At 45.9% G+C, this 26,203-nt stretch overlaps 1 protein-coding gene across 1 annotated transcript; it reads right to left on the bottom strand.

The window, feature by feature from the left end:
* Positions 1–2,352: 2,352 nt before the first annotated feature.
* Positions 2,353–13,664, bottom strand: LRRC55 (leucine rich repeat containing 55). The gene is made up of 3 exons (XM_008537761.2): positions 13,132–13,664; positions 10,684–12,225; positions 2,353–6,725 (listed from the first exon to the last, which is right to left on the bottom strand). The coding sequence occupies exons 2-3, from the start codon at positions 11,402–11,404 to the stop codon at positions 6,490–6,492; spliced, it is 957 nt and encodes a 318-aa protein (XP_008535983.1). The 5' UTR covers positions 11,405–12,225; positions 13,132–13,664; the 3' UTR covers positions 2,353–6,489.
* Positions 13,665–26,203: the final 12,539 nt, after the last annotated feature.

The raw sequence follows: 26,203 nt of genomic DNA, 5'->3' as shown, positions 1-26,203 counted from the left end.
ATAATGGAAAAGGGAGACCCCCAGAAAGAAAAGTCGGAAGCTACAGAAAGTGACTGATAAAGAAGTTCTTCCCAGAAAGCAGAATCCAATAAAGGTCTAATAAAGGAACATGATCTGAGGCCTTCATAATGATCTCCCATCAGGATTTCAGAATTGCTATGGACCACGACTACTGTGTGTGTTTTTCCCCCCTTTCCAAACAAAGGTTTTAATTTGCTGTCACTCTGTCCCTGTGCCACCATTGTGTATTAGCTGTGTCTAGAGTGGGTGAGTGGTAACTTTCCTCTTTAGTTCATAGGTCATTGGACTGCAAGTAGACCTAATGGAGAGTACTGCATCATTGGTGATCTTGAGTTTTGACCTGGATGTGGTGACAGGGTAAGGTGAGTGTAGGAGGAAGATTGAAACAGGTATTTGGTGACTAGTAGAGCGGATGTGTTAGAGACTAGTGGGGTTTACCAGATCCTGTTTCCTTTACCTTTTAGATGCATAGCTAGTTTACTCCCTTGAAGTTAAATGGAACCATGGGACTGAGTTCTGACCAATGAAATGTGGCTGGAATTGATGTACAATACTTCCAACTTTCCCCCTTGAAAATCTCCTTTGAGATCCTCTACACTGCAGAGGGTTCAGTAGAGAGCTCTGTGGCCTCAGGGGTGGCAGATGGAAGAATCCTGGGTCCCTGAATAAGCTGTGGAGCAGAACCTTTGACATGCATTGGAATGTAAAGGTGAGCAGGAAATAAGCTTTTACTATGTTAAATAATCCAGTAAACAAACCTTTCTTCTGTTGAGATTTAGGGGTCATCTATTATCATAATTAGCCTACCGTGACAAAGGCAGTAATTAAAGCTATATGCAATGAAACATAATAGGGTATGTGTTGGTTTTACCTATTACTCTCCAATTTCCTTTCACCAAGTAATTGTAGAGCCCATCTGTGGCTAAAGGCCTACTTCTGATTGAGACTGGATTTTCTTTAATGTCTTATGTGGTTCTTGTCCTCTGAAGTCAATTAGTCCTCAGGTGTTATTGAGTGCCTAAACCCAGATCTACTACTTACTAGCTATGTGACCGTGGGCACATATTAACTTGTCTGAGCCTCAGTTCCCTCACTTGTAAATGGTATAATAAGAGTATCTATCTTGGGTTTTTGTGAGAATTAATCCATGTGTAGTGATCATCACAACATCTGACACATGGTACATGCTCAATAAATGTTTCATCATCATCATTGTCATCATCATAAATTGCTAGTATTTGCTTGGCACTAGGGATAGCACTGAATGCGATATACAAGGTCTGGACTTTTGTCAGATATCTGATTATTTCATGACCTTTATTTTTGATTTTTCACTTGTTCAAAATAATGTCTATTAAGTATTTAATTTTAAGAGAAAAGTTTTGCATCCTTCCAATCTACTTCAGGAAACACTGGTTATGGTTGGGCATGTTCTTTGTCTGAGTGTTCTGAGTCTGTATCTGTGTTCCCTTTAGTGGCTTTACTCTGTGAATGCAGTATTTTTCTGTACTCTGTGGCAATTGGAGTGGGAGGAATAGTGGGAGGTTAAATCCCTATTGGTGGAAGTAACCACTTCCTGCTTAGAACAGCTTCCTGCTCAGATGACTTCCTGCTTAGAGCCACTTCCTTTTTAGTTACTTGGGTGAAAATGGCTGCCATTGTACATATGGAAATACACTTTGCTCCTCCTTTTTCTATCTCTGTTTCCAAGGTACACTGCCCAACCATGTCATTTCCAAAGGTGTGGAGGCAACACTTGCAAGACTCAGGAGGTTTCGAATCCCTTCTCTCTTTTCTTAACCTGTGAGAACAGAGATTGAACCTATACCAGTGATGGCCTCATTCATCCCCTAGACCATGCATTTAGATGTCCAGTTTACCTGTATTCCTGAGCTAGTGTCCTTTTGTCCATGTGGCTGGTGTCGGCCATCTCCTTGGCACACCACACTGCTTAGTAGTGCTAACTAGGCAAGCACACCCACTTGCCTTGGCATGTTTTATAGATGACCTAAGCTGTAAACACCAATATGTATAAGACATATGCTCTCTTTGTGTAATTTCAGGCACCAAAATATGCCTACACATAGGGGTGTGTGCATACAGACACACACATATTCTTTTTTGCCTGGTAGAAATATGCTTCTGTGATGTTCCTTCTACTCCCACACATGCCCCTCCATGGCTGGCACATCTCCTAATTATTCCCATCTACTCCCTCCTCATAGACCTTTTGTGTGTATATTTTGGCACACATTTTCTTGATTCTGCCTAGTTCCTTTCTCTCTCTTTTTCCCCTGCCTCCCCCCACTCCTCTTTACACTCTTTAGAAAATTTGTTAAACTATACACTCTTTATTATTAGTGTACATTTATGAAAAGTTCTTCACAGTTACAAAAGTGCATGGTTAAAAAATCATCTCCATACAAAGGTTTGTGTCTTCCCTTTCCCAGCCCCTCCCTAGCCCTCCCACCCATAGACATCAGCAATCCACAGGACAGCGCTTAGCAAAGCTGAGATCTCTGTGGATCCAGAGCTCTCGACCCAGTGCTGCGGTGAACATGATGGTGATTTACAAAGGACCTCACAACTTGCTTCCTTCACTTCCCTTTGCCTCCTGCTGGGGTCGGGAGGATAGACAAATTTCTCCAGCTTTGGGAAGATGTTCTTCTGAGGACTGGACAAATGTGTCTCTTTACACTCTTCTAGAACTGGAAAGGATGTCAGAGTGATTTCAACAAAGACATCTATGGGGAAATTGGAGGCTGTAGGTCTTTCCTGATGGTAGAAGAGAAATATTTGTCTTGGTCTATTCAAATTCCATATACCAAACTCCTTGAAAGGAGCCAGCAAAATCTAAAGCAACTCTGGGGGCCTATTGTTCAGGGTTCCCTGGGAATCTCTGTAGCAATAGAGAAACAGATGAGGGTTTGTCATAGGGTGACCAGAGACAACTGGTCCAGAGTGATGTGGTGCAGATGTGGGGTCTTTTCTAAAGAACAATTTTCTTGACCCCATTCAGTGATCATCACAGCCCTGTTGGTTAGCTAAACTTCAATATCCTCAGGCCCAGCATGAAGGAAGCTTCTGTGATGAGGACAAATCTCTGAGGGGTGGAGAACAGAGGGAAGCATTCAGGCTGTCATTAGGCTGAAGCAGACACATAGTTCTCTCTTTTTATATTTTCTGAGCAGCTATAACCTACCCCAACTCTAATGAGATTCCATCTTAGTGTATCGAATGATGCAATAGACAGCTGAGTAGACTATGTCAGAAAATTGAACTCCAGTTTCAAAGAGATTGGTCCCATATCAGTAGGTACCCAATACACGTGGACCTCATGAACAGACACACAGACTCAGAGATACCCCAATAGTTACATGTTGACTAGTCTGGAAAAAACTTAGTGAAGCCTTGTAGGAACACCATCATGGGTTCTTGGTCAGCAGGGTTGTGGGAACAGTTCCAGCCAGGACTGTTAGATGACCTCTAGAAGTGTGCCTCTAGAATTTTGCTTCTGATAGTCTGCACAAGATGGTGGTAGTGGGAGGCTGGCAAGAAGTGGAATTCCTTGGCAGTGGGGAAGTCGAAGGCTTTCCTCATTGTGCTTTAGTGAACTGCGGACCTTCCAGCAGCTGGAGAAGCATATGTTTTTTAAAAGCCATGTATCCTACTTAGAAAGGTTTGCCATTAATGGGGGCTAAATAGTCTCATTAGAAAGGATATTTGATCTCAAGGGGCATTTGATGCCTTGTTTGGTTCTACTTCTATGGACAAAAAAAGTACATATCTTAAATGTATTAACTATGTTTTAGCAAACAAGAGTCTCTAGCAGATTATCATAGATGTATATGGTGTCCTTCTATGGGAGGCTTAGCTATTTGCGTCAGGACTATTATTTCTATAAGTTCATCTCCAAATAGTTTAGGCTGTCAGACTGGCTGGTGGAGAGCAGCTCCAGTCTGCCCATTCCTGGACATAGCAGAAGAGAGCAGACAGATCTGCTCCAGATACCACAGGAGCAGGGCTCTGGCCCAGATGTTGTAAGCCAGATTCAGGGGACACGATGTTCCACTCCCAGGTCTTGCAAAGTTTCTGGGCACTCTTTTGGTTGACTAGCTCAGGGAAGCATAAATAAGGGAAGACTTCTTGGAAGATGATATGTTATACTCCTTTATTCCTTTTGGACTGCCAGGAGGATGAGATGACACAAGCTTGCTGCAGCTGGGGGCAAGGTAGAAAGCCCCTGTTTTAATTCTCATCTAGGCCAGCCTTGCCAACGTGGTGGACTGTGCCTTAAAGTCTTCCCCTATGCTGCAGAGGTTCTCACCCCATAGCTTTCCTGCACCCTTTGTATCTCTTACAACACAACACAGCAGGCTTGAGTAGGAGGGGTTGACACAGCTTCCTCTCCAGTTTCCCAAAGCGCTTATTTTTTGCGTGACTGCCACCATGGCCGTCAGTTCTAATGTGTTGTTTACACACTGCAAGCAGGTGTCTCCTATTCAGATGTTATCTGTGCTCTTATCTGTCATATTTTGGAGGCTGTGATTTGCCCTACCGTGAGCATATCTAAATCTGCACAGCAGCTGACTTTCACTGCCCTTTATTTATTTATGTTCATGGCTGCTGAATCCTGGGGCCCCCCTACTCGGCCCTCCAAGGCAGTCTCTTCCCCGAGTACCTGGGAACACACTGGGAAGAGAACTGAGTTGGAGTTGACACTTAGGCAAGTCACACTCACTCTTGAGGCTCTATTTTCCAATCTGTAAAATAGTAGTAATGGCGTTTGGTTTGCCTCTCACACATGGTTGTGAAAAGTCAAGGAGAATGATGCCAAAGCATTTCACGAACTGTCCAGTGCTGACCAGAAATAAGGAAGATAATGTTGAAACTGATGATGAAGACGAAGATGATGACAACAATGGAGATAATTGTGCTTGGCACATGAAGTTACTTTGTTTTCGACTGACGATTAGATACAGTTTCCCTGAATGGAGCTGCCTATTGCCTTCCTTCTAGAGTTTATCCAGATAACCTTGGGTGAGCTCTCTACAATTAATTCATCTGTAAAATGGGCATGATAAAAACCACCAGGCAGTGTTGCTGTGAGAATTGAAGCAAATGAGTCAGTAGATATAAAAGTACCCAGGAGAGTGCCTGGCCCTTATTAGGAGCTTCATCAGCACTACTTGAATTTGAACTTATGTAACTTTAGCGGGAACTGTGCTGTTCCCAAACTTGAATGGGGTAGTAGAAAGAGTACAGACTTTATTTTGCTTGTTAAGTAGCGTGTGACTTTAGCCTCTCTGAGCCTTAATTTCCTCATCTGTAAAACAACAATGCTCACCTCAAAAGACTGTTGTGTGCATTAAAGGGCATTGTCTATGGAGAGAGCTTATCACAGTGCCTGACACTGATAAGTGCTTGGTAATTAATGGCTCTCTCACCCTTATGCTTAAATGGGTGAGTTCCTTAGAAGAAAGAAAGAGCAGATCCTCCTACAGTCACAACTGTGGTGGCCTTCCCCCCGTTCAGTCCTGGGTACCATCATGCTATAGGGCTGTAGCTCACAGTGCACTTTCCTGGTGAGATCCCTTGGCGTGAGCACCATGGCAATAGCAGTCCCAGGGTGCCAGGACTCTTGCTGCCCCATTGCTGGGCCTCCTGTTTCCCTCTTCTGAAGTCAAAGCTTGAGTAAGAGGCAGGAGAAAGGGATAGGAGACAGGGCACCGAAGGCATCCATCCTCAGCTTGCTACTTGTCTGGGACCTTGCCAGCAGGCTACAGTTGGTGATGTAGTATGGGGGGCAGTCAATATGAGGTGGTCTCACTTGGTAGCTGCTGGTAGGAGGCCAAGGGGGCTAACTGGCATGTGTGCATTCTCACTCTCCATAGGCAGTGGTGGGCAACACTAAGAGCTGACAGATTGAGTGTCAGCAGGAAAGTTTTGGTCTTGTGCCACTCTATACACTTAAGTTACAAAGGATTGTTCACTGTTCTCAACACACCATGCATATTATGGCCTCTGTCCTTTGCTTATGTCTGCCCTTCTTTGTATACTTGACAAAGAAGACATTTTTTGACGACCCAGTTCAAAAATCACCTCTACTCTTGCAATTCTCTTGGACTGTTCTAGGCACAGTTGATGACCCCTCCTCTGGTCTTCCATAACTATGTGCTCAGAGTGATGACAAATCACCTTAAGGGGAATAGTTTTCAAATCTCTCTCCTCTGTTAGAAGTAAGTGCCTTGAGGGCAGTGACTAGGTTGGATTCATCTAACATTCCAAATTCCTAGCACAGTGCCTGGCCCACAGTAGGAGCTTACACAAAGGTAGTTTCCTGACCTTGCTTGAGCCATGTTGAAGGCGACCAGGGCACCATGGAGCCAGAGTGGGCAGCCAGGGAGGGTGTCCGGTGGGTCAGCAGCAGTGGTGGTCAGCAGTGTGGAGGGACACCAGGCACCCATGTCAAATCTCTTCCTCTTCACTGGCCTTGCTCCAACGGTGGCAACAGTTGGCTGTGATACCCAGTAGGAAGTTGGTGGCCACGGATGCGATGGAGACCACGAAGCCCACAAACGCGATGAAGAGGTAATCGTCCAGGGTCAGGGTCAGGTGGCAGGCCTTGAAGCTCTCCTCAGTGAGGGAGAAGAGTGGGGCACCCTCGACTTCAGGGGGGCCCCGACACTCAGCCAGCTGAGAATCTGCAATACAGAACCCAGGAATGGTGAGGTACCTGGTGGAGAAAGAATGAAATGGAGAGCCGCCACCCCTCCCAGGAGAAGTTGAATTTTTTATTGAATTTCTTCCATGTGCCCAAAACTATACTTACCTTCTTTAGTACCCTCAACAACCCTCAAGGCAAGTATTTTTATAGATGTGGAGATCACTGCTTGGAGAGTTTAATAACTTGCCTAAAGTCCAATAGCTACTACTAGTGGTAGATCTGGGGGTTTTGTAGGACATCATCATCTCTTACAATAGACTCCCAACTGGTTTCTGGGCTTCTGCCCTTAACCCATCTCAACACAATTGGCTGAGTGGTACTTTCAAACCTCAAGCCCTATTATGTCACTTTCTGCTTGAAACCCTCCTCTGGCTTCCTATCTTCCAGAGAATCAAAGCCAAGGTCCTCAACATGGGCTACAAGAACTCTTCCCCAACTCTCCCATTCTACTCCTTATTTACTCTGTTCCATCCATGCACATCTCTTGGTCATTCCTCCATCACCCTGAGCATGTCCCCTTTCAGGGTTGGAGGGGGTGCCTTTGCATTTGTACCCTTCTGAAGATTCTTCTCCCCTGGATCTCTGCATAGCTCAGTCCTTCACTTCTTTTGGGACTTGGCTCAAATATCACCTTATTAGTGAGGCCTTCCTTTATGATTCTATATAAAACAGCAACCCCCAACTTCACCTTTCTCTAGGCAGGCTCTATCTTGCCTATTCTACCTAATTTTTCTCCATTGTCTCTATCACTGTCTCAGAGTTTGTTCATTATCTGTCTCTTCCCCCTTGAATATAAGCACCTCCCATGGCATCCTCAGCATCGGAACAGTGTCCTGTCCATGTAAGTGCTCAATTAATCTTTGTTAAATGATCTATGAATAAATGACTCTGTCAAACTCAAAAGCATTGGGTCTTCCTACCACCACATGTGGCTTTTCCAGATACACAGAGTGTAGAGTTAGGACTATGGGTCTAGAGCTACTGGCCTGAATTCAAATCCTCTCTACATCCCTCCCTATTTGAGTGATTGTGGGTAAGTTATTCAATCCCTCTTTGTCTTGGTTTCTTCATCTGTAAAATGAGGATAATACTACTCTCTATCACGTAGGGTTGTAGTGAGGATTCAATGAGTTAACATATGAAAATGATATATTCTTGGTCTATAATAAGTACTATGTAAGTCTGCATGTTTATCATTATCTTAGGTTGGTCTCTCTGGACAGGTCAGTGGGGTCCTATTCTGCACACAGACTTCTGTAGGAGGGGGCTTTTCCTTCAGTGGGATTACTGTTCTCTCCATCATTGATGGCCCACCCCATCCTTCCAGGGACACTTGTACAAATGCATTATGGTTGTCAACGGTTTTGTCTTACTCTGCCTTGGAAGTTAGAGTGGATGCAGGTAGCAGTTCTGTGTGCAGTGCCAGGCACTGGCTTTTGAGCAGTCAGCCATTCCATTGTTCAGTGTATAAATATTAGTCAAGCTCTCACCTTGGGCAAATCCTTTTTACCTTTCTGGCTCTCATGAAGAAAGGGGATATATGAGAAGGGGTGATCTTACCTAAACTGTCCAAGAAAGTCAATGTGAAGGAGTTTTCTAAATTATGTGGTGCTTAAATGCTATTTATTCATTCTGTAGTTATTGAGAGCAAAGAATAAAATGAAGACTTGGATTGACCCTTTGCAGAAATGGATGAGCATTATTCTCCTTAGAAATGGGGAGTCAGTTTCAGAAGGAGGATGCCACCTGCCCCAAACCCCAGGTTGAGGGGTCCCTATAGGCTGTATGCACAGTACTCCAGACTCTTCCCAGGAAAAGATCGTGTCTGGACTTGATCATCAAGGGGCTCTTCTCTTGGAACTGAAAGATGCTGAAATCCAAAGTCTATTGTGTGCCTGACTGGGGTGGTGGTGAGACAATATGAAGCTGGTGAATGTGGGCAAATGGTATGGACCAACCAGAGGAGGCTCTGAGCGCGATTGGCAGGACCCCACAGGAGTGCAGGATGGGAGCTCAGTGGCTGACAAAACTCTCTGGTAAGTCAAGGAACCAGTCTTGAAGTTGAGTTATATCCCAAGGGCACCCTTAGATCCCTCTTTGTTGGGATTTGTCCAAAAACCACAGATAGTGAGAATCCCATGAAGAAAAAGGGAGGAAAAAGCAGAAAAAGACAGAGAAGAGGATCGCCCAGTTCAACCTCCACTGGCCAGTTCTTTGTCCCCAAGAGAAAATATCCTGGAGAGCGCAATGTGGTGCAAAGTATATTCTATGGAGGGACAGGGAACCTGAGTTTCTAGCTGTGGCCTGTTTGCTTTCTCTCTGTGAGCTTGTAGACAGTCACTTTCCCTCTCTGGAGCTCAGTTCCCTCAGTTGTCCTGAGTGAGGCTGCACTGATGGGATCTTGGACCCATCTCCCAAGCGCTGGGAGTCTGTGGTTCTTCTAAAGATCTTCTTCAGGCATCACAGAAAAGGAGGAACCCCTAGGTATGGTGGAAGCTTAGCGCTCCAGAATGCCCTTTGTCCTTAGAGCACAGGAGAGAGGGGAGGAGGTACAGCTTGCAAGGGTTGAGTGAGTGGGGAGATCACTCCTGGCAGCCTCCCCCTCACACCCCCTACCATTACCCCGTCTCAGTCCCCAGCTATTTTGGTCCCAGAGAACTTCCTCCCACAGCTCTGTGGAAACACTGGAATCGTGACCCACAGCCCCCCCAGACTATTTTGGTCCTGGGCTCCCCACTCTGTCCTTTTCTCCCTCCTACCTCATTCAGCATTGCTTCTTCTGAACACACTCTGAGCCCAGGCTCTGGGAAAGCCCCTGGGCTAGTGCCCCACTTATTCCTGTCACTCTACTGCTGGAGGATTATGCCAAGACTCAGTGCTGCCACACTGGAGTGCTGGTGACTAGGGGGGACAGCTGAACATTGACTGCCTCCGGGTCAGGCTTGGGCACCACTGGGTGAGGCCAGGGCCCAGCAAGCCTGTGTGATTCAGGCTCCTTCAGTTCCCAGTCTACCTCCAGGTGGGATTGGCTAGTCAAATGCCACCTCCCATTTTCTCTTCTCAGCTCCCTATCCCATGCCCAAACCTTGCAGAACTCTGCTGAGGCCCTTTGGCCAGCCCAGAACTCAGGCCTTGACTCTTCCTCTTAGCCTAGAAACTGACTCTTCGGGATATAGTCAGAGGGCAGCCAGACTGCCAGGGTACGAATCCTGGCTTCAACACGTAGCGCCTGTGTGGCTTTGGGCAAGTTACTAAACCTTTCTGTGGCTAGGTTTCCTCCTCTTTAGAGTGGGGACCTCTTGTGAGGAAAAAATGAGTTAAAATATGCCATATGTTTAGAATAGGGCCTGGCAGATAGTAAGTATGAAAATAGTGTTAGCCATTTCTATTTCTTCAAGAATTTTGCCAGCACTTAAAACACTTAAAAAGCAGTCTGGAGGAGTAGAAGTCAAATAAACTTGGGTCTTATCCATGACTCTGACACTTTCTAAATGAGCCACTCTGGGCAAGTCGTTCCATTGTTCTAAGTCTTAGTTTCTTCACCTGTAAAATGAGGATAATAAAAGCTGGGGTCCAGTGAGGTAATGCATGTCAAGTTCATAGGTCATGGTGGAAGCTCAATAAACACAGACTGTTATTGGCTATTCTTACTTGTTTAGTATCTGTCTGCCTCATTAGGTCATAAGTGCCACAGAGGCAAGGGCGGTGTCTGTTTCATTAACAAAGGGGTCTCCGGCACCTGGCGTGCATAACAAGGACTCGACACTCACTTGTGGAGTGAAAGAACTGACGTACGGAGAGGTGAGCACAGATCAAGGCAAACAGTAGGCACTCAAGATCTCTAAGTCCATCCCTCTTTTTTGGAGCCTTTGCTTTCAGTGAGACAAGACCCCTTCCACCCCCCATGGCTACCTGTTCCTGCATTCCTTCCTTACCTGCTGTGCAGCGCTGGATCCGGTTCCGTAGCCACTTCAGCAGGGGTTCCATCGTGCAGCCGCACACCCAAGGGTTGCCGCCGATCTGCAGGGTCACCAGGCCAGGCAGGCCCTCGAGAGCCTCGAGGCTGAGGAAGGCCAGGCCCCCGTAGCTGAGGTCCAGGTCTCGGAGCTGCACCAGGCCCTGGAAGGCCTGAGGGTGCACTCTGCGCAGCCACGGGTTGTGGCTCAAGTCGATGTGCACGAGCCCATGGGCTTCCCTGAACATGTCAGCCGGCACATGGCTGAGGTTGTTGTAGCTCAGATCCAGGTGTGCCAGGCGCTTGGCATGGAGGAAGAGGCCCGGGGGCAGCTCCATCAAGGAGTTGTTGCGTAAATCCAGCACTCGGAGCTCCATGTAACACGTGAGGTAGCCGGGCGGCACAGCTGCAATGCGGTTGTGGGCCAGGCTGAGGTTGTGAGTGTCCCTTGGGAGGTCTGGGGGCACGGAGAATAGCCGCTGGCTGCTGCAATCCACCACCTGGTTATGGCATGTGCAGAGGACAGGGCAGCTGGTGCCAGCATCCGAGTGCATCACCCCAGCTGCCAAGAAGAGGGAGACCAGCAGCACGGTTGGGCAGGACGTCCCAGGCCAGGGCAGCTTGGACCAGGTGTCACCCATCTTAGGCAGCTGGCAACAGCAGTGCTGAAGGGAGCCCATCGGGGCTGGGGCTGTGTCCATGGAATCAAGAGTCAGTGGCACTGGAAGCAGCTACTACAGGGAGAAGAGCCCTGGAAGGTGGGGCTTCTGAGCACGTGGTATCATGGCTCAAGTCTTTCCCAGAGCCTCTAAGCGTCAGAGGGCTCCCTAGGTGAGATCCACAGGAAGTCCCCTTTGGAGCCTAGAGGGCAATAAAGCCAGTCGAGGTCCCCCAGGGTCTGCAAAGATGATCAAAACTTGAAAAAGGAAGGAGACAAGGATGGGGCTTGATCAACTGCCAGCAAGTTGAGGAAGGGTCCCTGCAGATGTTTTGTGTCCCTCTCACCCATGACTGCTGGGTGCTTCCTTTCTGTACTAGGTCTGAGAGGTGGGAGAGGGGAGTAAGGACATGAAAGATGCCCTGTAAATGTCCTGGCTCATCTGAAACACCTCGAGCCCTGCCCCAAGTCTGAGACTGATTAGGAGGCCAGGGTTGCATATGGGTCTCCAGCATTCAAGGTCTCAGAGGCCATTTCTCCTGGTGGCCCAATGGGCTCGAGTCCAAGGGGGACCTGGGGTGAGCGTTTTGGGCAAGGAGCCCTGGGGGAGGTGGGTCTCCATGAAACTCCTGAAAGCCTTAGTCCTCAGCCTCAGTGTTTACTGAAATCCCTGGAGAGGCTCTTCTTTCCCCAGGGAGGGGAGGACTCCAAGTGACACCCACTGTTGACCACCGAGTCTGGAAAGAGCCATCTGTCCTGGAGGTGCAGGATGGGGGTCAGCTAGGAAAGCATTGGCCACTTCTCCAAGCCAGGGCCTCTCTCTCAGCTGGGCTCTGTGTTCAGCACGAGGAGGCAGAATTTCCTCTGTCAACAAGGAAAGCACTCAGGCAGAGAAATCCAGTGCCCTCTCCTCCCCGCTGTCCCCTCTCCCAGGTTCCTTGCCCCCCTGTTTCTTAGCCACCAATCACAAAGTTCTCTGCTTACTGTCTCCCAGGTGTGGGCCGTGGTGGGCTCAGATCCCATCCTCACATTGTTGTCACCCACTAACCTTCTGGGTCCCCACCTGAGCCATCTTCCTCCTAGGTTTCTATCCTGGGCTGGAAACATTTTCTTCTTCTCCTAGCCCCACCCCCATCAGCACCAAACACCCCACCATTGAATAACTCTTGAGGAAAAAATGCATACACACTCCGGCTGTTTGCACACTCTTTTCAGACACACTTAGCACTCCCATCTCTCTCTCTCATGCATGTGCACATTCTGTCTCTCACACACACACATGCACATTGTTCTTCAGTGATTTCCCCACATTTTGCCCTGCCCTGTGTTCACACCTCCCCAGTTTTCTTTCCAGTTTCCTTCTGTACATGCACTCCTGCAGAGCCCCCTTTCCAGTCTGCCCCCATCTTCTTTCACCCCCAGTGCGCATCCCTAATCCCAGCATCCTTTTCCACAAATGCTCCACTCTCCTCTCTGCCCCCCCCAGCTTGAGCCCACACCCACACTTGGTCAGGCAGAGAGACAGTGCGATGACACACCCGGTGTCTTAACCCACCGTCTACCCGCACCCTCCGTGGCCCCTCGCTTCTCCCGGACTCACCTGCTGTCCTCATTTGTCCTCCCCACACCTCCTTGGTCCAGCACCTCCTCTCTTCCCATTGATTCCAGCGTCAATCCCTCCCACTGGGAAATCACCCCAGCTCCCCTTTATCTAGACTCATTTTTTTCTGAGTCCCAAGGTCTCCCACAGGCCCTTATGAGCCCACTTACTCTGTTCCAAGGACACAGTCATCAATCTGCAGCAGACATGGGTCTCCCTCCCTCATCCTGGAATCCCTGCTTGCTGCTTCAGGAGAACAGATTGCCTCCCGGCTCTTCCCCTCCCCCGGCCTCTCCTCCTCCATGGCTCCTGAATCCCCGGGCAGCATCCTTGGTGCTTTCCCGTCCTGTGAGTCCCCGTGCTGATCCCCTTCTCTTGCTCAAAAGGTGGATCAGAGAGAGGATGCTTAGAAGAAAGTTGACAGAATCCGAATGCTTCTCCCTGAAACTCAGCTGGTGCTGAGGCTGCTGGAGTGTGTGGCTTCCGCCAGGTCTTCCCCTCCCTCCTCCTCCCTGCCTCTCTCCCCCTCCTCTCTCTCTTTTTCGCTCCCTTTTTTCCTCGAGGGCCAGGTACTGACGTTTCACTGTCTCTTAGCAACTGCCTCCACATCTCTGAGCAACAGGAGCACTGGCTATGGACCCCACCAAGATGAGAGAGAAGAGAACGAAGCAGTCGCAGAATCCAGAGCCACCCACAGGATCCTACTGATAGAGCCTCAGGAACAAGGGGCCAGTGGGTAGACAGAGCAGGACAGGGGTGGGGATGAGGAGCAGGCAGGAGGAGAGGGCAAAAGGGCCCAGGTTGGAGTAGGGGAAAACGCATGGATCTGGAATTCGAGATGGAGGGGGAACTTAAGGGCCTCGGACCCGGAAGGGAAAATAGAGAAATGGCTTGGCATGGAAAAAGGAACTTAGTGGGGAGGTAGGGGAGAAAATGAGGGAGGCAATGAAGACATGAAAAAGAGTGGAGGGAAGGAAAAGAGAAGTGCATGTGACAAGTTTGCTCACTTGATGGGATATATCTATTCACTCCATATACAGCATCTATTTCCCTGGGTCTGAATGTATTTTGCTCACCAGACTGGGTCAGGGCTTGTCAGGAACAATTAAAGAAGGTGATACCTTTTCTGTGTTCCTTAATTATTTCTAAGTCCTGACCCCACAAGCTCTGAGAGCTTTTGGGGTGCAAACAACCAAGTGCCAGGTCCAGGTCACTCAGGTCTCTCTCTGGGGGAGTGGGAGCTGCCAGAAAAACCTTGTGGTCTTGTCCTTCTCCAGACCCCAGGAACTCTGTCTGCCATCCTGTTCCCAACTCTCCAAGCTTCCTGCTCCCTCCTACCCCAGACTGACTTCAGATAAGGGTGAAGTCCTTGCAATACCACCTCTTTCCTTGATAATCCCTTGAGCACGTCTCTAGCTGCCCTGCATTTGGAAAACCAGTTTTACCAGTTGGTTTGGTCAAAGAGCTGGCTCATTTCTTCATTTTAATAATTATTTGTTCAGAGCTCACTTTGTGCTGGGCATATAGCTTCTGGAAAGATGGATGTAGACCTTGCCCTCATAGGGGGAATGTCAGTCCTGTGTGTTCACTCTTCTGGGGAGACCAAAGTGGAGGAACACAAGCCAAGTGTTAGGTTATGCGGATTCCAGGCATTTACAAAGTTCTCAAAATCACTGTTTTCTGGAACACAATACTTTTTCTTATGTGGTCTGCTTCTAAGCACTGTCCTCTCTCCTATTAGGCTTATTTTGGATCTTGCATGTTCTACAGTGTCTAGTGCAGAGTAACGTGGTAGCCACTTCATTAATATTTATATATTGAATTAGATGAGGTAAATATGATTTGCATCGCCCCCTCCCTTAAAGAAGGGAATTCTTGTTTACTTCATTTATGAGCTTAGGAATAACATCTTGATCTTAATGTACAAAACACAGCAACACATTGAAACAAGTAATCCATTATAAACAAGGACTCAGTATAGCAAAGCTAGCATAATACCTTATTAACATTAACTGAAAAATGGTACAAAACATAGTTATCCCAATAAAGGCTGAGAAAGGTAATCAGCACATTTCAGTATTTAATGTTGACTAAAGGCACATTAAAAAATAAAGAAAAAAGAATGGAAGTTTTCTCCCTTTATATAACATCAAGTTTATGTTTATAATTAGAACCAATAATATGACTAAAGGAAAATATTTGTGACAGTTTCCTTAAAAAATAGGATCTGGGCAAGAATGCCTCATCATCATTTGAAACTAGAGTTTTCTGGCCTGTAAAATTGGGATAAGAAAAATGGCACCAAACTCATAGGGCTGTTTTAGGTTATATGAGTTGTTATTAATAAATCTATTAGAACAGTACACAGTGAGCACTGCAGATGTGTTTGTTAAAAGAACAAATAAAATAAAAAATAGCAGAATATAAAATTGCTGAAATAGTTATGCAAGGAGGAAAACAAATTTCACAAAAATGGGAAATGAAGAAAGGAAAATATTGCATCTGCAAATGATTTAAATGTATTCTTGTGCAAGATGGGTCTCAAAACCTTTAGAAAAGCCTGACTTGAGAACATTATCACTGCATGTAATGTCTTCTGTAAAAGTGAGGTTAAATGAGGGAAGACATCTTTGAAATGACTTTTTACCTGTAATCATTCTCGAAGTTAAGTATTAAACCATGGTTTCCCAAACTGGTGTCTCATGGTACACCGTGTACCATGAGAAAAATGTTCTCAGATAAGTTTGAGACACATTGTGTTAGACAAAATGAAACAAATCTGTTTATTGCAAGATTTCTCAGAGGCTTTCATTGCAAATGTTCATGGTGACTCTCCAAGGGGAAGGGTTGGGGAAAGATGTATAATATCCAGCATGACTCTTATGCTGGGTGGCTGCTGCTCCCTTTAGCAAAGTGACTTTCTCCGCACAGCAGCTTTGCTATGATGATTGAATTTTGAACTCCAGTGAAATGATAAATTATTACATATCATGGCCTTTCGGAGTCTCTTGGAAGTTATTGAAACTGTGACTGTTCAATTAGGAAGGTCAAGGATTTATTCTACTGGGAAAATACACAGAAACTAATCTAAGAATTGTAGATACAAGTGAGTTGAAAACCATTTTCCTTATTATGATTTCTTGACATACATGGTAAATTAGTTGTAATAATGACAGAAAACATTTAAATATGTGAGAATTAATTTAATCTACCACGAAAGAAATTTATTCAGGGAAAATTATGAAACCTTAGTAGAATGAAGATACAGGAAGAAATGGAAAGCTAATCTCTTTAGTTGCTAGAAACATTTAAAAATAGGAAAGATGACTCTGCTTTCTACATTACGATAATTTAATGAAGCGTGTAGCAGAATCTTGTAAACTGAAGGAAAAATGGGCAAGAATGCACAGCTGAGGTTAATAAAGAAGATGACAGTAATGGGAAATGTTTAAAAGTAATGATGGTGGACTTACCTAACTAAAAGATTAAAAAAATATATAGTAAACTGAAAATCATTTAATGGCATGACTCAATATTTGCACTTTGGAAAACGACCATGGGATAGACTATACTTTGAGAAAGTGAGTCTCACCAGCAGAGTACACAACACGAGAAGTGGGAAACAAAACCACAATGTTGACGGTGATCTCAGAGTAAGAAATGTTATTGAGACATTAGCGCCATACTTGATTTTAATATATTAAAGAAATTCCAAATAGTCCAAAGAATTAAAGAGAGAAAGAAGCAATAACAAAATGTAAATAAGGAAGAGATCAGAATAGCACATTTATCCTAGCCATGGAGAGAAGATATTTTTCTGTGTATTGAGGAAATGGAGAATGTTATTAGTGCCAAGATGGCTTTTGTCAAATACTCCACACTGAAAGACAAAAGGTTTCAATGAGCCAAAAAAATGATAAAATGAAATCAGAGAGAAAGGAAAGAAATCAGTGGAAAAATAGATTTTAGACATAAGTGATTTGAAATCCATGCAAAATACACTAAGAAATGCTACAAATAGCATTCTTATGAATTGATATAATACATAAATTTCTCTGATGCAAGTTTGGAAAAATAAAGCATTGTATATGTTAATTATACCTCAATCAAAAACCCCAGAGAAAACCCAAAACATTGTGGTAGGCAAGATTATCAGATGACCCCTGTAATGGGTAGAATAATGGTCCTCAAAGATGCTTTCATTCGAATCCCTAACACCTGTGATTATGTTACCTTATAAGGCGAAACAGCCTTTGTAGATGTGGTTAAGGATCTTGAGATGAGAGTAGCCTGGATTACCCAGGTGGGTCCAATGTAATCATGAGGCTCCTTAAAACAGAAAGAGAAAGAAGAGTCAGAGGAGATGTGATGATGGATGTTAACCTGCTGGCTTTGCAGACGAGGAAGGTGCCATGACTCAAGGAATGCAGGCAGGCTCTGGCAGCTAGAAAAAGCACGGAAACATTCTCTCCTAGAGCCTCCAGACGGAATGCAGCTCTGGTGACCCACTTTAGGCTTGTGACCTCCAAAACTCTAAAACGCTAAGTGCATGTTGTTTTAAGCCACTAAGTTTGTGGTAATTTGTTACAGCAGCAATAGGTAACTAATCCAACGCTCAAGGTTCCCATTCCCTGGTGTGTACACCTCATGTAGTCCCCTCCCCTTGAGTTTTGGCAGAATCTGTGACTATGATAGGGTAATCAGTTGACTTTGTGTTAATCAAAAGGTAGCTTATCCAGGTTTGCTTTACTTAATCAGGTGAACCCTTAAAAAGGCCTGGCCCCTTCCTGAAAGTGTATTGATGGATATTCTCCATTGTTAACTCTGAGAACTGGGGCGGGGGGGGGCGAAGGGAGTGGGGGGCGGTTACTAGGAAAGGACCTCTAGTTTCTGAGGTTGACCCCTGGCCAACAGCCAGCAAGAAAATGGGCACCTCAGTCCTACAACTGCAAGGACCTGAATTCTGCCAAGGAGTTTAGAAGATGACCCGGAGCTCCAGATGACAACACAGCTGCCAACAACTTGATTTCAGCCTCATGAAATACTTTGAGTAGCGAGCCTAGCTATGCTGTGCCAGGACTTCTGACCTACAGAGCTATGAGCTGATACATGAGTGTTGTTTTAAGCCACTAGGTTTGTGGTAATTTGTTAGACAGCAACAGAAAACTAACACAAAGGTCATGTGGAAAAATGAACAGTTTCACCAGCAATTAAATGAGTAGTTTTTTTCAAAGATTGGCACCTGAGCTAACATCTGTTGCCAATCTTTTTTTTTCCTTCTTCTCCCCAAAGCCCCCCAGGACATAGTTGTATATTCTAGTTGTAGGTCCTTCTGATCTTGCTTTGTGGGATGCCACCTCAGCATGGCTTGATGAGTGGTGCTGTGTCCACATCCAGCAACCGAACTGGCGAAACCCCGGGCCGCCAAAGCGGAGTGCCTGGACTTAACCATTCGGCTATGAGGCGGCCCCTAAATGTGTAATTTTAGAAACCATTTTGCAATAATATATTAAATGAGTAATAATAAATACATCTGGAAAATTCCACATGAAGGGTATGAGGGAGCCAGATATAAGTACACTGCCTGCAGACACTGGGAACTCACTCAGGCACACTTAGGAAATTGCTCGCCCCTTTGATCTGGCAATTAGTAAGAAATTAGTTCAGACAAAAATATTCATAGTGGGAATATTTACAATAACGAAAAAGAGAGAAATAATATAAATGCCCAGCAACAGAGAGTGCTAAGCAAATGCTATATTAATATAGAAGAAACACCAAGGAGAACGTCCTTAACTGTGGTGCCCTGATGGGTAAGACTGCTGCCTGGAAAGTGTGTAGAATCATGTTAACTGAATAAATCAGAGCAACAATTAACTCATAGTGACCCCAGCTCATTAGCTGTGTGTCCTTGGGCTAGTTCCTTATCCTCATTTTGCTCAGTTTCCTCATCTATAAAATGGATGTGATTTTATTTATTTGTTTTTTGGTGAGGAAGATTGGCCCTGAGATAACATCTGTTGCCAATCTTCCTCTTTTTCCTTGAGGAACATTGTCCTTGAGCTAACATCCATGCCAATCTTCCTCTGTTTTGTATGTAGGATGCAGCCACTGCATGGCTTGATGAGCAGTGTGCAGGTGTGCACCTGGGATCCAAACCTGTGAACCCCGGGCTGCTGAAGTGTAGCATGCAAACTTAACCACTACACTACCACTACGCCACCAGGGCTGGCCCCTGGGCCCGATTTTAGTAGGTACCTCACAGGGCAACCATGAGGTTTGAAAGAGGTAATATATGGAGAACCTGGCACCGTTCCTGGTCCTTTATAAAGGCTCAGTGAATTAACCCTTACCATTACCGTTAGCGTCATTGTATAAAAGTGGATTGAACGCTTTCTGTTCTTGACTCTTTAAAATCTCTTGATTCAATGTGGGAGGCAATATTACACCGTGGGAGGCTCTGTAACATAGTCCCTACAGCAAGGTCTGTGGAATGATAACAATACCTGACTCAGAGTTATTGTACAAATGAAATGACCCATGTAAAGGGTGTCGTAGTACCTGGCACACAGTCAGCTCTTGACAAAACCTAACTGTTCTTCTTCTTATTATTTTGGGAGGAAGTTGTTAGAGGTGATAATGGGACCACGCCTCAAATCATAGCAATAACCCCAGCCCATCCTTTTTACTTGTGACCAGCTCACATTTTCTTTCTGCTCCTTGGTTCCTGGATCCCTGGCCCTGTTCTTGAGCTCTTTTGATGTTTGCTTCCTGCCCCTGCTTTGGTGATCCTCCACACCATCCCTTTGGAGTTAGCTGTTGACATCCTGCATTGTTCCTGAGCACTTCAGAGGGGTGTGCGTGTGTGCAGGTGGCCCAGGTGTGTACCCAACATCCTGCATGGTTCCTGACAACTTCAGAGGGGTATGCGTGTGTGCATGCATGCATGGATGTGTGTGGTGTGGGGCGACGGGAGGAGAGGGGACAAAGAGGGTGGATGTGGATACTTTGGAGGCATAAATAGTAAAATCTCACCATTCTATGCCTCAAGATAAGGTGTATTTCATATATAATGTGATTGGCAGTTGGCTCCTGTTCTCTGCCCCCCACCCCCGTCACTGACTTTGAGGGGAGGAAAACAGGGGAGGAGGCCAGGTACAGATGGGAAATGAGGGGTGGGTGGAGGGTAGCTCCTCTGTCACCCAGTAGTCTGTTGGCCAAATCTTTGCTGGAGTCATTGCCGCTGTCCTGCAAGTCCCAGGCAGCTACAAGGCTCAGAATTGTTCCTGCTGCTATAAAACCTGAGTCTCTAAGTGCTTACAAGACGTGTTTCTCCAAAAAGTTACTTTTGTTAAAATGAGAAAAGAAACTAAAATTTGTTAGGAATTGCAACTCTCTGCCCTCTTAAACTCTTATCTCTCAGGAGTTAATGCAATTATATGTTTGCCTGTCTGTCTCTGTTGCTGGACTCTGAGCAACTTGTGGGCAGGTCAAGTGCTTTGTTTATATTTTTTCTCCAGTGTCTAGTTCATAATAACCATGGAAACCTCACAAGTCTTTGCAGCATGAATGAACTAATTCACTCTTAAATGTCAGGTCAGCTGCACCTGTTGTGGGCCCCATTTGCTGGAAGTATGTTGAAGCTCTCTGGCTCAGGCAGGCTTGTGCTGTGTAAATGTCTGTCTAAGGATACTGCTCTTTACACTAGTGGTAACAGATTCTGGAGGCTGATAGAAGAGAAGTGGACGTAAAGGGGTGAAGTAACAGATTGCAGTTTACACTCTGTTTCCAGCAGAGTGAGGAGGAGGAAGCAGCAGATGCTATCGCTTTGAGGTCCTGTTGAGGGAGGTCAGATTTGCTTGGTGGGAGACAGACTGGGGACCAGAGGAAAGGGTCTGACTGCTCCCTTAGTTGACCACAGTTGACCAGCATGGGGGCAGAAAGGATCCAATATACGCTGAGCAGCTATAATGTCCCATTTTACAGAGAGGATGACTGAAATCCACGCACTTATTTAACACATGTTTATTAAGCACCTACTGTATTCCAGACCCTGTCCTAGGAACTGGAGTATAGCCAGGTTCCATATACAGACAGTGTGCACCTGTATGGAATATGGGGCCAATATTCATTTTGACTGGTTGATGTCCATGATGGCTGGTGATGATGTATTTTGACTGTCTCCCTGTTGAGCAGTGAACAAAACAGGCCCTGCTCTTTTAGTGCTCACTTTCTGGTTGGAGGAGACAGACGATGAACACACACTCAGACAAATATACGGCAGGTGATGATAAGTGATGTGGAGAAAAACAAGTCAGGGGACAGTGGGAGAGGTTAGTAATTTGCCTGAGATTTCATTGCTAATATGAGGAAGAACCTGGGCTTGATGGATCTGGAGTTTGACAGCTTGACCTCTATCCTCATAGGCTGTGATGAAGAGACTGTGGGAGCAGCTGGCCATGACTCTATAGCCCTACCCAAGGGGATTCAGAAAGAGAGACCTTCTCATAAGTTGGCCATCAAATATTTATTGAGTTCCTACTCTGCACCAGGAACCATACTGAGCACTGGAAATACAGCCTTCAAGAAAACAGGCAAGATTCCTGCTTGGGGACAGATGGATACAGGGAAAAAAAGATCTTAAATAATTATGAAGACATAAAGTGCTTCGAAAGGAGAATACAGGGTGGTCCAAGAGTGAAAAGTAGGGTTCTATGCTAACATGGGTGGTGGAGGGACCCCCCTGAGAAAGCCACACATTTGCTGGGCACATTTGTTCAGTCCTAGCTCTTTTCCCTTGTCAGGTGGTGTTCTTCATAAGCTCATTGACTGCTTTATTTTTCTTTTGAATTGCAGATATCAATTTTATTAGATAATCTTTTTCTGCTGCTACAAGCTATTTATTGTTAACATTTTGTGGCTTAGTTTTACTCCTTAGATGCTTTTATAGTCTTGCATCTCTCAGGTGAGATAAGAGTTTCATTCTATGAAATACGGATTTTAATAAACCGAGAGGCAACCATAAGGAAAACTTTATTTCTCCCGAGTCCTCTGAATATGAATCAAGAGCGCAGTAAGATGTATGTAGTGGGCCTATAAAAACAATGCTGACATGATGGCCGATAAAAATATCCAGTTGTTTCCAACTTTTTTTTATTGGCACTATTCTGGTCATTACCTATGGAAAAGGCTCTACTTAGAAACTTCCTTTGACTCTTTCTTGGTATCCTAGCTGTGTAGGGAAATTAAAAAAAAAAAAAAAAGGTTAAGAAAGCTCATTGCCTTTGAAGAGCATCACCCCTTCCTGTCTGGTTTCCTCCATATTCCTTTTTTGTGGGTTCCTAGTGGGGCTGAGTCCTCCCAAGATCTCTTCCACTTGTGATTCTGATGCTGTCCAGATACACTTAGCAGGCCCTGGACTCCACAGCCAGACCACAGAGCAGCTCCTATTACCAGCAACTGGCTCTGAATCATCCCTCTGACCCCTTCACTCAGGGCAGTCTCCTTCTCCCAGGCATCCTTAGCATTCCGGGAAGAGGATGGTAGGGGGGAGCCCAGATCCTGCCCTGGAATTTCCTGCAAAAGGAGAGCAGCAGTGTCTAAGGAAGAAGAGATGACAGGCAGGGATTGGGAAAAGCTGCAGGCTTTCTTCCCAGGCCCTGGGAAGTAAGACCTGTTTATAGGATGACTCACAATCAGTCTTGCCAAGCGAAGTTTTGACTGGAAATACCTTGGAACTGCAATGAAGTCATGCCCACCTTTGTGATCTATGCCCTTTCACTCTGCCTTGCCTGTCCACATGGATAAAGGTGCACTGTCTCTCTCGTGTTTCAGGCGTAGAAAAACTGCCACATCTGGAATGATTTATTCCTGCCTGTGTCAATGGGGCCACCATGGCTGATTTCTTCTTTTCCTCACCATTACTACCCTCACCCAGGGGTGCTGGGTTAGAGCCAGAAGACCCTGGTCAGAGCTGTGGCTGTTATTTTCTGCTTCTGCCCCTGTGGACAACAATGCGTAGCTGACGTTTGTTGTCCACCTACTTTGTGCCAGGTCCTAAGTCATGTGCTTTACACAGGTTGACTAATCCAGTTCTTACAGCATCCTTGTGAGGGAAATGTTTCTTTTCCTTTTTTTTTTTTTTTTAAATCACGGATTTTACGGATTAAAAAAAATTGAGGCCCAGATAAATTAGGTAAAGTGTTGAAAGTAACATAGTTAATAGGTGGAAGATCTTATGACTGTCACTCATCAGACGCTAAGTTTATGTTTAGTGCTTTATATACGCCATCTTTTAAAATCCCAGAAATAATCTGAAATGTAAGCATGATAGCCCCATCCTTTACACACAGGGAAATTAAGGAGCAGAGAAATTAAGTAATTTACCTGAAGTCCCACGGCTCATAAACGGCAGAGGAAGAACTTTAACCCAGTCATCCTCCTTCCAAAGCCCAAGCTGACACTGTCTTTCTGAACCTCAGTCTTCTCTCTGTTAAGTGGGGATAAGAATACTCTTGGTTATCACACAGGGTTCAGAACAGAACATTCTCGTAGAATCTATGAAGTGGATGGACATTCATCATTTTGGTGAATGGATGTGAGGGGGAACCACTTTCCCAGGCATACCTTCCCTCTCCTGGGTCTGCTTCAGGCCTGGTGACCAGAGGAGATGAGAGGCATGGGCATACAGAGACTGGGAGAGGTTGGGCAACAACAGCGTCTCTGAGATCTGGCACAGGGATGGTCTTTACAAACTGTGTTGGGTTTTCTTAAATATTCCAGTAGGGTTGGCCTTAGAGAAACAGAACAGTGAACAAAGCAGCCACTGGGGGCTCCTGCTTGGTTAAGGGGAAGGGGTTGTTGAGTCCACCTGTGGCCAAGCGGGAGAAATAAGTCTATGGCTTCCCCATGTGGCAGCTGGTAGAGAGGGCAAAGCGCAAGTTCCAGGGCCAGCAGCAATGGGCTGAAATCCCTGGACTGCTCCTTATCAGCTGTGTGAGTGTGGATTATCTCCCAACCCCTCTGAGCCTCTGTCTCTCTCTGTGGAAGTGGAAGAAGGTGCTTCCTCACTCAGTGAATTGCTAAGAGAATTTCATATGCGATTGAGCGCTTTATACGTGTGATGTTAATTGTCCTTCCTTTGGGTAACAAATGAGACATTCTAGATCTCCCTCACTTGACAAATTTCTAGGTCTGGCTCCAGGATCTTATGAATGTGCCCCGGGATGTTAAAGCCTCAGATATGGCAGGAGCAGAAGATGAAATAAATCCAGATGGGTTTGTTCCATTCCCATGAAAGCAAACAATTAGCTGTTCACTCACCTAATTGCTACCTTTTCCAGCACTCCTGTGTGCCTGGTCCTGGGTTTTGCACTGCAGGGGGAGGAGAAAACCCATTGGTCTTGCCTGATAGGAGTTTAGGGTTTTAGATGAAGAAATAAGACTAACACCAACCCAGAATAATTAGACATGGAATTTAATTCAGCACTAAGTTGGATGGAGAATAGAGGCATACATGTTCTGAAAAGAGAAATTGATGGAGATATGAGAGTAATCAGTGAAGGCCTCCTGGCAGAAGCAGGGCTTGGGATGGGCTGAGAGGAGCCAGGAAGGTGGTAGTGGCTGCAATGACATCCCCCCTTCACCCTCCGTTATGCAGATGTTGCCATCATCCCACTGCTGACAAGCACTGAGTGCTAACTCTATCCCAGCTACACAGCCAAATCCTTTATGTCATTAAAACCTCCCAGCCCTTTGAGGTTGATACCACCATATCCCCATTCTACAGATGAGAAAATAGACAGGTGAAGAAAATTGCAGGGGCCAGGTACCTAGTCAATGGTGGAGCCGGATTCCAACTCTAGTATGTCTAACCACAAAGCTGTACAGGAAGGGCATGACAGAGCTGTGTGAAAGACTCTTGGTTGTCCACCCAGGCTGAGAAAGTGGGGCCAATGGAACGAAGGTTGAGACCTGTTAGGAGCAGAAAAGAAGAATTTTTTTCTTATCCATTCTTTTGTTTCTCTCTGTCTCCAGGAGAAACCTTTGGGGCTAAGGTGTTTCTGCCTGGGAGGTGCCATTGGCCCAGAGAGCTGAATAGGGGCTGGCTCAGCTTTGGAATTCAGGAGAGAGAGGGGGGCCCAAGACTGCATTGTTGTGTGGTCCTCACAACACTGTGAGGTCCTCCCTGAGCATGAGGGCAGGGAAGGGGGCTGTAGTAGTGCCTGCAGTTATAGCACGGCCCTACTGGAGGGATGGGCAGCATGGAGGTCAGGTTCAACTGGCCCCATGAAGTGGATGCTAACCCCAAGAATGAGAATTGGACAACCTCCCAATCTTAGGCAGCCCAGGTGAAAGAGTCCTGAATTGAGAAATCAGGCAATGCCCAGCTCTCCCTCAAATTTGCTGTGGGACGTTGGGGCAAATCATATCCCCTTCCCTGGGGCTCAGTGTCTTCATGTAATAACATGGGACATTTGGGCCAGATGAGTTCTGAGTAGAGTGGGTGACTTTAGAGTTCTAATAAGGACAATGACTAAGCACTTACCATGATTTGAGATGGTATTTAATCATATTCTTTTCTGTAAGGGGTTGATTCTTTTTGGCCAGACTGCTTGCTTCTAAAGTCTCAGGTCTCAGACCCTACATCAATAAGGAGCTGGAGAGAGATTGGGGGTCTTCCTACTACCCTGGGGAAATGGGGACCGGCAGGGCCAGGGTGATGGAGCAGCCACTGCTTGCATCCCAGAATAGCTGCAGCCCTCCTGGCATCTGCCATCCTGGCTGCAAACTCCCATCCCATTGGCTGCTCCCTATCCCTACCGTCTGGCAGGCGTTGCTTTCCAGGTTTTCGTGGCACCCACTAAGCAGCCCTCCTTGTGTGCTACAGCACATTGGCTTCTTCCTCCAAGCGTCTAGGATCATAATAGCAACTCTTCTCTGGTTCCCTCAATCCTGCCTCACTTCACCTCCCTGATGGTTGAGGACAGAGGGGTAGTTTAGGACAGTGGAAAGAGGCCTAGCGTTGGTGTCAGGGGTCTTGAGTTCTTGTCACCAATTCACCATATGCCTGAGCATAAGCCTCATTATCGCCCTTGGCGTCAGTATCTTCACCTGTAAAATGAGGGCAATCAGGATGTTGCTTCACTGCTGTTTACCAGGCTGGCCATCCTAGTGGTTCACAGCTAGGGTCCTGTTATGGACTGTGTGTCTGTGTCTCCCCCCAGTTCATATGTTGAAGTC

This window comes from Equus przewalskii, chromosome 11 (genome assembly GCF_037783145.1).
Source record: "Equus przewalskii isolate Varuska chromosome 11, EquPr2, whole genome shotgun sequence".
Lineage (NCBI taxonomy): Eukaryota > Metazoa > Chordata > Mammalia > Perissodactyla > Equidae > Equus > Equus przewalskii.
The sequence above is the reverse complement of the archived record's forward strand: the minus strand, read 5'-3'. Positions and strand labels throughout refer to the sequence as shown.